This window comes from Callospermophilus lateralis, chromosome 7, assembly GCF_048772815.1.
Source record: "Callospermophilus lateralis isolate mCalLat2 chromosome 7, mCalLat2.hap1, whole genome shotgun sequence".
In the NCBI taxonomy this organism is placed as follows: Eukaryota; Metazoa; Chordata; class Mammalia; order Rodentia; family Sciuridae; genus Callospermophilus; species Callospermophilus lateralis.
Window position 1 is genome coordinate 133,265,866 of NC_135311.1, and position 12,501 is coordinate 133,278,366.

The 12,501-nt window shown below is 37.3% G+C and overlaps 1 protein-coding gene across 3 annotated transcripts in view; it reads right to left on the reverse strand.

Moving 5' to 3' along the window:
• Spen (spen family transcriptional repressor) overlaps positions 1 to 12,501 on the reverse strand; it is an 81,627-nt gene that overhangs the window by 34,891 nt on the left and 34,235 nt on the right. For 2 of the 3 annotated variants that reach the window (XM_076861201.2, XM_076861199.2), the window contains exon 4: positions 11,075 to 11,110. The exons of the other annotated variant lie outside the window; for it this stretch is intronic. In XM_076861201.2, coding sequence (XP_076717316.2) covers positions 11,075 to 11,110 — 36 coding nt within the window. The remainder of the gene's footprint in view (positions 1 to 11,074; positions 11,111 to 12,501) is intronic. 3 annotated transcript variants of the gene reach the window in all.

A 12,501-nucleotide genomic window follows, 5' to 3' on the forward strand; every position in this document is an offset into this window, starting at 1 on the left:
TGTGAATGGTGACAATTCCTACTACTTTTGGGAGTTGCTGTGAGGCTATAATCAGCTAATGATTATAAATTGTTCAGCACTTGACAAAGCATATAGCAAAGCATAGAAGTGTCCTTGTTATACTCACTCCTGAAGACACCTTCCTTTCCCTTCTTGCCTGCCTTTGAAAATTGGCTCAAATCTCCTGCTCTACAGCTGCTCCTGGCACCGGAATTCCATCCCCAGCCCATCAATTTTAACAGTTTTTTAGTTTTATATTCCTAAAATGCTTTAACTGCAACATCTGTACATCTATCTTAAATCCCTGCACTCTGAATTTTAACGACCCATTTCCCAGCCTTCTTCAAAGTCCAATACTAGATTGATCTTTGTAAATGCAGAGCCCAATAAAGTGCTAGATATGAAACAGCTAGTCCCCGAAGAAATAATCAATATGAATTGTGCAAATGATTGAGATTAGTGCCTGGCAAGTACACTAAATTCAATAAAAAGGTGTTAATATCTAAGAGTGAAATAAAAGTTTCTGATAAAATACTGTGCTTGGTTTGCAAACTGTGAGGTTTTTCTTTTTTCAACTTTGTTTTAGTTATAGATGAACACAATACCTTTATTTATTTATTTACATTTTTTTTAATGTGCTGAGAATCAAACCCAGTGCCTTACACATGCTAGGCAAGTGCTCTACCACTGAGCTACAACGCCAGTCCCAGTTTTTCTTTCTTGATTTTTTCATTAATTAGTCAAGAAAAATAATAGCTGTTGTAACTAAGATCCCAAGACTTTTACTTTTATTTTATTTACTTATTTATTTTTGGCAGTGCAGAGGATTGAACCCAGGGCCTCACAAATATTGGGTAAGTGCTCTACAATTGAGCTATATACCCCAGTTCAGTCCTAGGACTTTAAGTGGCACATATTCATAACCTGATTGAAAAAAAAATCACTGATATTTATAAAACCAAATTCAAGCTAGTCCAGAAGCAGTGGCACACACCTGTAATTTCAGCAGGTGGGGAGACTGAGATAGGAGGATGGCAAGTTCAAAGCCAGCCTGAGCAAAAAGTGAGGTGCTAAGCAACTCAGTCAGAACCTGTCTCTAAATAAAATATAAACAGAGCTGGGGATGTGTCTCAGTGGTCGAGTGCCCTGAGATAAGCATCCCCCGCCACCCTCCCCCAAGTTTGAGATCAGTCAGGGCAACTCTGTGAAATCTGTCTTGAAATACTATTTAAGCCAGGCATGGTAGTGCATGCCTGTAATCCCAACAGTTTAGGAGGCTGAGGCAGGAGGATCCTGAGTTCAAAAGCAGCCTCAGCACCTTAGTGAGGCCCTAAACAACTCAGTGAGACCCTGTCTCTAAATAAAATATGAAAAAGAGATGGGGAGGACTGGGGTTGTGGCCCAGTGGCAGAGCACCTGCCTCGCAGGTGTGAGGCACTGGGTTCAATCCTCAACACCACATAAAAACAAATAAACAAAATAACGGTATTGTGTCCATCTACAACTAAAAAAGGAGAGGGGGGATATGGTTTAGTGGTTAAGTGCCTGGGTTCAACCCCTGATTTAAGAAAGAAAAGAAAGAGAAGAAAAGGAAAGGAAAGAAAAAAATACAAGTAGTACAGCATACGCAAAAGGTTCTGGATTTGATCCCCTACCCGCCCCCCCCCCCCAAAAAAATTAATTAATTTAAAAAATATATATGGGTTATGAACATCTAACAAAGACCAGAGTCCTTGGATAGCTAATTTACCTCATTCACAAAACCCACACAGGACATCCTATGACATTTACAGCCATCTAATAGGTAGAGCTCAGGGATATGCTAACTATCCTGCACTACACAGGATAGTCCCCAGAAGAATTCTCTAATCTCAAATTTAAACAGCGCCATGGTTGAGAAACAATGGCCAACATTATTTGTTAGACTGTTTTCTCTTCTGAAAAAATCTAACAATCTAATTTCATACAGCAATCCAAACTAAGGCTCCTTAAAGTGACTATTTTTCCTTAGTGTGTATAATTTCATAAAAATCTTTGAATAACTCACAAACAAAAGAAGAGGAAAAAGATTTCAACTTCTGATATTTGGCTACTCAAAGAGAATCTAAGACCTATCACTCTGGCATCTCTTGATTTTAAAAGACAATGGAAATATCTTTTTACAATATGCTTTCCCATATCAATACCAAGATCAAAGAACTTTGCAGACAAACTATTCTATAATTTTTAAACAGATAATGAGTGAAATATACAGTATGGCTACCCATACTCACAGTAAAGTTTATACCAATGCAAACTATCCTGTATTAAAATGGTTTCTTTCTTTAATTAAGGATTTAAGGTTGAAGTAATTAAATTTAGGTAAATCATTTAAGGTAAGCATCACAATTGGATTTTTTTCCTTGCAAAAGTACATTGTTCAGAACAAATTAGTACATTTTCTGTTCTACCTAAGTTACTGGAGCAAATTGCTTTTAATGTTGAAACATTTTTAATTTGTCTTTTACAATAATGGTACAAGCCAAGGAAGAGTGGCACACACCTGTCATCCCAGATACTAGAGAGGCTGAAGCAGAATGATCACAAGTTCAAGGCCACCCAGAGCAAATTGGCGAAACCTTGACTCAAAGTTTAAAAAAATTAAATGTAGTTCAGTGGTAAATCACCCCGGTGTGGTTGAATCCCCAGCACTACAAGGAAAAAAAGAGATAAAATACAACTCAGCAATACAAAAATTATCTTGATTCAAAAGTTGGCAAAGGAGGCCGGGTGCAGTGGCGAACGCCTATAATCCCAGCAGCTCCAGAGGCAGAGGCAAGAGGATCATGAGTTCAAAGCCAACCACAGCATTTATCAAGGCACTGAACAACTCAGTGAGACCCTGTTTCTGATAAAATACAAAATAGGGCTAGGTATGTGGCTCAGTGGTTGAGTGCCCCCGAGTTCAATCCCTGGTCCCCTCCCACCAAAATGGCAAAGGACTTAGACATTTCTCTGAAGATATAAATATAACACTAATAATCCCATGAAAACATGCTTAATTAACGTCACTAATCATTACAAAGATGCAAATGAGATATCACCTTGAATACATTAGATGGCTATTATTAAAATCAAACAAGCAAACAGAAAATAACAAGTGTTGGCAAGACTATTTAAGAACTAGAACCCTTTTGTATCACTGATGGACAGGAAAAATGGTGCAGCCACTATATAAAACAGTATTGTAGTCCCTGTCCCTGCACCCACAAAATTGAAGCACAGAATTAATATATAACCCAGCAACTTCACTTGATTATATACCCAAAAGAGCTAAAAACAGTGACTTAAATAGATACATGTATACCCACATTCATAGCATGTTCTTTAATTAAAAGGTAGAAGCAACCCAGGTGTCTATCAACAAAGTAACAAAACAATAGATATTTAAAATGGGATATAATAAATATACCCTTAGGAGGAAAGAAAATTCTCCCACATGCTCTGTGTTTGAATTTCAGATATTATGTTAAATGAAATAAACCTGACACAAAAAGGCAAATACAGGGGCTGGGGTTGTGGCTCAATGGTAGAGTGCTCCCCTAGCATGCATGAGGCACTGGGTTCGATCCTCAGCATCACATAAATGTAAAATAAAGATAATGCGTCCACCTAAAACTTAAAAAAAAAAAATATTTTAAAAAAAGGCAAATACATAATTCTCTATGAGATACAAAAAAAGTATTAAATTCATAGAGATGAGACAGAAAGCAGAATGGTGGCCACCAGGGGCTGGGGAAGTGTAAATTATTATTTAATGGCTACAGAATTTCAATTTGGGAAGAAAGGGGTCTACCGATTTTTAAAAAAAAAAAGAAGAAGAAGAGGAGGAGTTCAGGAGATGAAAAAGTTCTGAAGACAATAGTGTTGATGGCTGCACATAATGTGAATGTATTAATTGCCAGAGAACTGGTTACTTTAAAATGGTTAAAATGAGCCAGACATGGAGGTAAATGCCTCCATGACTTTGGGAGTACATAGTACATAGTACTCCCCAGTACTACACGCTACCACCACCAAAAAAAGTGACTTGGGAGGCTGAGGCAAGAAGACCACAAATTTAAGGCCAGATTCTTCATTTTAGAGAGACCCTGTCTTAAAATGAAAAATAAAGAGGGCTGGGGAGCCAGTTGTGATGGAGCACACCTGTAATCCCAGCAGCTTGGGAGGCCAAAGCAAGATGATGGCAAGTTCAAAGCCAGCCTCAGCAAAATTGAGGCACTAAGCAATTCAGTGAGACCATGTCTCTAAATAAAATACACACAAAAAAAGGGGATGGGGATGTGGTTCAGTGGTTAAGTGCCCTTGAGTTCAATTCATTTCCCACAAAAAAACCTCTAAAGTTGAAATGATAAATTTTATGTTATTTTGTCACCCTACAAATGCCCCCATGCACACAGACAACTTAAAAAACAAAATGGGGATGGTTCTGTTTTTAGAAAAAGATGAGAGGCCAATCCAGTATTTATAACAGTGTACTTGCTGCTTTTTGTCCACTGAGTTTCTGCTGAATCAAGGGATCTCACAACCATTATTCTCAGGTAAAGTTCCTCAGAAATGTCACAGATACAAGTCAGTTCTAACTGGTGATTGTGCAACTGATTACAAAGGAATTGGAAAGCACACTAGGACTCTAGTGTATAAAAGATCAAAAAATTAATGAAATGTTTTTTCTACACTCTTTAAAAAAATAAACATTTTCTTAAAAAGTATAAAATGAATTATAATGGAATCAATATTTCAATTTCAACTCTGCTTAGTCTACTAGATTTTTTTCTATAATCAGAAACTACAACTATTTCTAAGGAGAAAAAATCTGATAAAACAAATAGCAGACGGAAAACTGACAAAAGGGCAAACACTGTCTTTTATTAAGACAAAGCCACTGGCAGAAAGAACACCATAATCCACAGCAACTCTCACTGCAATCAGCTTCTACAGCTGATATAACACATAGTAGCAATTTATTTCCCAAGGATTTTTAGTAGAAAATCTAGACCTAAAAAACAGCTTTTATAGGCTGCAGATATGACTCAGTGGTAGAAAAATTAGCACGTGTGAGAAAAGATCACTTTTCTTGAATTCTCCTAGTTTCCATGTAGACTTCGCCTCTGAGCACTGGTGTTTATCAAACACACCTAAACCTTAGACAGGTACTGGCTCCATTTTCTAAGTAGGCAAGATTAAGACTTAAAAAGACAAAGTGGGAGGACTGGGGATATAGCTTGGTACAGTGCTTGCCTTGCATGAACAAAGCCCTGGGTTCCCCAGTACCACGAGGGGCAGGGTTAGTTAACAATCAAACACAATAATTAAAATAACTGATTTTATTTCCCTTCCAATTACCAATAATTTACATAAATAAGGAAAAAAGAAAATAACTAAAAACTTTTTTTAAAGCGTGCCTTGTTTTCAGCAGAAAATGTTGTTTAAAACTGAGCTTGCTCAAAAAAGGTCTAAGTACAAGTCATTCTTCAAAATGCAATTACAGACTGGGCACAATGGCCCACGCCTGTAATCCCCTGTAATCCCAGTGGCTCAGGAGGCTAAGGTAGGAGGATTGAGAATTCAAAGTCAGCCTCAGCAAAAGTGAGGTGCTAAGCAACTCAGTGAGACTCTCTCTAAATAACATGCAAAATAGGGCTGGGGTGTGACTCAGTGGTCGAGTGCCCCTTAGTTCAATCCCCAGTACCCCCATGACAAAAAAAAAAAAAAGCAATTACAGTTGTACTTAATATTTTTTAAACTCATGACTATCTTTGAGTAGAGTCAAATAAAAGAAATATGGGTAGCTTATAAGATAATTGCTGGATAATGAAAGCTCACCCCAAATAAATGAAGGATGTTACTCAGTTTTATAAAGGAACGGAAAAAAATATTTTTTGAATTAGGGACTGAAACCAGAAGTCCTCTACCGCTGAGCTACATCTCCAGCCCTTTTTATGTTATTCTGAGACAGGTTCTTGGTACATTGCTCAGACCGGCCTCAAACTTGCAATCCTCCTGCCTGTGTCTCCTGAGTTACTTGGATTATGGGTGGTAACCACACATGGATACAAATGAATGAAATTCTGATATACTTGACAAGACAGACTTATCTTTAAAACATGTTAAGTGAAATAAGCCAGACACAAAAGGACAAACGTCCCACATATATGGGTGCCTAGGGTAGTTAAAAATTAGGAGACAGAAAGTAAACTAGTGATTCCTATAGGCTAAAAGAAGGAATGAGAGGAGTTATTTTTTAATAATGCAAAAGTCCTGAGGCCTGGGGCTGTAGGTCAGTGGCGGAGCACTTGCCTAGCACCTTTAAGGCACTGGGTTTGATCCTTAGCACCACAAATAAATAAACAAATAAAATAAAGGCATTCTGTCCATCTACAACTTTAAAAAAAAAGTTCTAAAGATGTGTTCAACATGATGACACATGCCTGTAATCCCAGAGATGCAGGAGACTGAGGCAGGGGAATCACAAGTTGGAGGCCAGCCTGAGCAATTTAGCAAGACCCTGTCTCAAAATTTTAAAAATTAAAGTCTGGGAACGTAGTTCAGTGGCAGAGCACTTTTGGGTTTGATCCCCAGTACTACAAGCTACCACCACCAAAAAAAAAAAAAGTTCTGGAGATGGATAGTGGTGGCTACACGACATGAACACAATTGCACAGATTTATACACTTTAAAATGGTTTAAATGGTAAACTTAATGCTTTGACTACTTTGTCAGTTTTAAGAAAACTTTCTTTTTGAAGTCTTCCTGGCTTTGGTATTTACTCTTCTGATAACAGTAACAAACATGGACAAGATTATATATTTTAGTTGTAGAAAGACATAATACCTTTATTTTTAAAATTTATTTATTTTTATGTTGTGCTGAGGATCAAATCCAGTGTTTCACATGTCCCAGGCAAGCCACAACCTGAGCCCAAAGCTATACTTTTTTGATGAACCAATAAGAATTGTTTGACATTTTCTGGTGGGCTTTACAGGATGCTAAAATCCCCTAGACAACTTTAACAACTATCAATGATCAACTTCCAAAGATTCCATCTCCAAGGGCTTCTTATCTCTTTATGTCCAGTTTTGTTTGGGGGAAGGAGGTCAGACATGTGATCAGATTCTGCTATGATGTTGGAGGTATGCGTGTGTGTTATAGAGGATCAAAACCAGGGCCTTCTGCATACTAGAGAAGTGCTGTACCACTGAGATACATCCCTAGCCCCAATATATTTTTTTTAGTTGCCAATGGACATTATACCTTTATTTTTATTTATTTATTTTTATGTAGTGCCAAGATTGAACCCAGTGCCTCACACATGCGAGGCAAGCGCTCTGCCACTGAGCCACAATCCCAGCTCCCCTAGCCCCAATATTTTGATAAGTACAAAACTCTTAATGAAGAAAGTGGAAAAGCTGCTTCTCCACATATTCTCACTACCAAAAACAATTTTACCCTAGAGCAGCTCCAGTTTAAATTCCAAAAAAGCTGGCCCATAAAACCAATACATGGTTGACAATCCCTTAGGATTCAGCAAAATTGCCACTCAGGTAAACCAAAGCAAAAAACATCAAACACAAATACTTTCTATACAGACTAGACAAGTCTGCCTAAGGAAGAAACCCTTCTTGGGGCTGAGGTTGTGGCTAAGTAGTAGAGTCCTCCCCTAGCATGTGCGGAGCATTGGGTTCAATCCTTAGCACCACATAAAAATAAAGGTATTGTGTCCAACTACAACTAAAACAAAATGAATGAAAGAGATAGAGATAGAGATAGAGATAGAGAGAGAGAGAGAGAGAGAGAAACCCTTCTTCATGGAAGCCAAATCTTTAGAACATCCAGTAGATGGCTCACTAAAGAGACAAAATCCAAACTGTCAACTGTAACACGGAATTGGATCATTCACTTAACTACACGGTATATAAAATCACTTATATTTCTTATAAGAGCAACTGTAAAGTGTTTCAAAACACAGGAACCAAGAAAGCATAAATGTAAGTGAAAAAAAATTAATCTCAAAAGCTTCCTGATGGGGCTGGGGATGTGACTCAAGCGGTAGCGCGCTCGCCTGGCATGCGTGCGGCCCGGGTTCAATCCTCAGCACCACATACAAACAAAGATGTGTGTCTGCAGAGAACTATTAAAAAAAAAAAAAAAAAAAAAAGCTTCCTGATGAAGCATTCACAGGACCACATGTCTGAAGTTTTACCTTTTTCCTATTTAACTGTGGTGCTAATTACATATCCTTCCTATCCAGAATGAAAGAAAAAAAAAAAAGTTTTGCTATTTCCCACTTCTATTAGAGTGGTTTAGGCCCATAAGGTAAGAGGGAACCTAACTCCTCACCAGGAAGCCTCAGCCATTTACTATTTGGAGCATTTGTTTATTTTTAAATGACTAGAAGTTACACAGTAAAAAAAACCCTCATCCTGAAATTGTTCCGCTTAAATAAAACAACTTCTTTTAATCTCTTCCAGTGACAGACTTTACAAAGCTTTCGTGTCCAAATGGGCTCCAAGGACTATGACACAGCACATTCAAGAAGGCGTCAACCCCTCCTCCCATGATTGAAAATAACAAAGAATCACAGAATTCCCCTCAGTTTTGGGTATATAAATCATGTCTAGAAGCAACAAGGATGTCTGTTAAGTGTGTGTCTCTTACTCCCAACAACTCCACTGCATGTTAACAGAAACATTTTAAATCTTTACCCAAAATATTAGTCATTATTTTATTTTTAAAGAGAGAGAGAGAAGGAGAGAGAGGAGGAGAGGGGGAGAGAGAGAGAGAAATTTTTAATATTTATTTTTCGGTTTTCTTTATTTTATTTTATGTGGTGCTGAGGATCGAACCCAGGGCCCCGCGCATGCCAGGTGAGCGCGCTACCACTTGAGCCACATCCCCAGCCCTGTGGCTCAGCATTAGAGCACTCACCTAGCACGTGCAAGGCCCTGGGTTTGACCCCCAGCACCACATAAAAATAAATAAAATAAAGGTGTTGTGTCCAACTACAACTACAACTAAAAAATAAATATTAAAAAAATATATTTTAGGCATAAGAGAGCTAGGGCTGGGACTCAGTGGTAGAGTGCTCACCTAGCAAGTATGAGGCACTAGGTTTGATCCACATAAAAATAAAGGCATTCTCTTCATCTACAACTATAAAAACAATTTTTAAATATATATTTTAGGCAGAAGAGTCCATGAAACATTTCATTAATCTAAAATTTCCAAGAGAATAGAAAGCTTTCAGGAATTTAAAAGAGGAAAGAATGGACATTAAAGACAAATAATAGGCCCTATTTGTCTTTTAAGCAAAATGAAAAGCACTGATAGATAACTTTGTGACATTATAGCTTGGCTGAGTTTGCTTCTAAAGCAGTGTTACTCAACAGAAAATATAATCCACAAGTTATAATATTACAAATAACAATTTTTTTAAAAGTAAAAAACAGATAAAATTAATTTCAATATATTTTAATAATATATTCAAAGTATTACTTGAACTTGTAGTTAACATAAAAATTAATAAACTCTTTTTAACCAGGTTTTCAAAATTATATGCAGTTCTACTGAAATAAAATTTCATAGCAGACAATCACCCATTTAAAAGTAGACAATTAGGGGCTGGGGTTATAGCTCAGCGGAACAATTCTTGCCTCGAACATATGAGGCACTAGGTTCAATCCTCAGCACCACATAAAAAATAAAATAAAATAAACAAAGTAAAGATATTAAAAAAAAAAAAGTGGACAATTAGCTAGGGATGTAGCACAGTGGTAGAGCATCTGCCCAGCATATATTAAGTCCTAGGTTTAATCCCCAGTACCATCACCCCCCTCAAAAAAAAAAAAAAAAAAAAAAGACAATTAGGATGGCATATGCCTATTATCCCAGCTACTCAGGAAGCTCAGGTGGGAAGATGGCAAGTTCAAGGACAATTTAGCAAGACCCTAAGCAACTTAGTGAGAAGCTAACTAAAAATAAAACCAGCTAGGGTACATGTAGCTCAGGGGTAAAGCATCCTTGGGTTCAATTCCCAGAACCACAAAAATAATAATTGTTATACCATAAACACTATTAAGAAAAACTGACTTCACAGTGTCATCTTGATTAACTTGCATGTTTCTCATTAAAATTCCAGAAAACTCCAGGGACCAGGGGTGTGGCTCAGTGGTAAAGCACTTGTGTAGCATGTGTGAGGCACTGGGTTCGATCCCCCACACCATATAAAAATAAAATCAAATACAATTAATAATAGTAATAATGAATTCCAGACAACCTCAACAAGTAAGCAAAATTATTTTTAAAAGTATAAATTTCTATTTTAAAAATGTATAGGCAGGGGTTGGGATAATGACTCAGTTGTAGAATGCTCCCCTAGCATATGTGAGGTCCTGGGTTCGATCCTCAGCACCACATAAAAATAAATAAATGAAATAAAGGTATTGTGCCCAACTACAACTAAATAAATATTTTTTTAAAAGCAGGCAAGTAAAATAAAAGCTTTCTGTCCACCTACAACTACAAAATTAATAAATAAAAAAATAAAAATGGATAGGTGGGCTGGGGGTGATTGAGGCCCTAGCCATGAGACAACACCACACAGAAAAGTAGAGAGTAAAATTATTAGAGTAAAAAAAGCAGATCTTAGTTATAGGATATTTACATTCCAAACTTTTAAAAATTATCTTTTGATGACTAAAAATAAAAATTACCCCTTGTTTGGTACAAGATGAATTAATAATAACAACTGACACACAGAAATATTTTTTGATTTTACAGCATTAAGAGAAAGTCAAATGATTATTAATGAAGCCAAATCCTAATAATGTTCATACTGACCCTGTTTTACCATTTATTTGTAAGAAACTGTTTTATGCCTCCTTTTGCATATATTTTTAGTCTTTGCTTTTTCACATGAAAGAAAAGTTTTTACAGTGAGTATGAGATTCTTAGGAAAAAAACTTACTCTACTTTGCACAGACATTTTAAAAGATACTTCAAGGGCTGGGGTGTAGCCCAATGGCAGAGGGCTTACCTAGCATGTGTGAGGCTCTGAGTTGAATCCCCAGCACTGCAAAATAAAATAATAAAATACATTTCACATACATTTTGTCTACTTGGAAAGAGGAAGTTTATTTATTGTACCAAAAGCAGATTTAAGAAAAACTTCTATAGAAATGACTTTATATAATTTCTAGCAGCAATATACTCAAGTAGCATGTCATTTATGAATAATAAATAAATTACCAAAGGTTGCTCTTCCCATTTTCTCACAAGAAAAAAAAATTTACTTACACACACACACACACACACACACACACTTGAGTATTCTCTGTAGATTGCCTTTAAGACACAGATCAGGCTGAACATAGGATCTGTCTGCAGCTGAGTGAAACAGATGCCTTTGAGTTTGAATTTTTGTCACATACTAAATTGTAAGTCAGCCCTAAATAATCAAAACACTTTATTTTCTTTTTTAATAGGAACTTTCTGAAGAAAAAAGTGGTGTGTAAAAACATTTGATATTTAAGACAATAAAGTTTTTAATCATAAGAAAAAAACACACAGATCATCCAAGGGGGAGGTAATTCTTAACTTTAGGAAATATTGATATTTATTTTTGAAATGAAAATGCCCATTTTCCCTTTATTTAATGCCTGACTGGGGCAAGGTGAAATTGTACCATGGATTCTGAAAATACCAAAGAGCCTCCAAGTGAACACAACCCAAGAGGGGTAAAGGATTATAAGGCCATATCTGCACTGAGTAAAATAACAGTTTCGATCTTGTTCCTGAAGGCTAAAACAAACCAAAGATATGGACATGTATACTTTCTGTATATCAGACCCTGGCATTCAGTAGGACCAAAATAAATACACACCTTTACTTAGGATTTTATATCTGTAATAGATCAGTAACTTCATGGTGTGCTCTGATCAGAAATTAGGCCACGCTTCATCACTTTGGGCCATTATTTCTCAAAAAGGCAACAAAGTAGTCACATTATTAAATACTGGCAACTTGGGCAGGCATGCTCTCACAGGCCTAATCATTCCAGAAACTCAACCCAGGAGACTGAGACAAGAGGATCACAAGTTTGAGGCCAACCTCAGTAATTTGGTGAAACCCCCAACTCAGTGAGACCCTATTCCAAAATAAAAAATAAAAAGAGCTGGGAATGTAGCTCAGTGGTCAAGTGTCCCCATGTTCAATCCCCAGTGGTGGGGGGTGTGGTGGTGATACTTCAGCTCACCTTCCTCACCCCACCCCACCACTGCCCACCCCCACAGCACTGGGGATTGAACCCAGGAACATTCCACCACTGAGCGACATCTCCTTTTATGTTAGCACATACTGCAGCCCAGGCTGGCCTCGAACTTGGGATCCTCACATGTCACTCAGCCTGGAGTTGCTGGGTTAACAGGCATGTGCCAGGGCCCTACTGGCTCAGCGATTTCCATT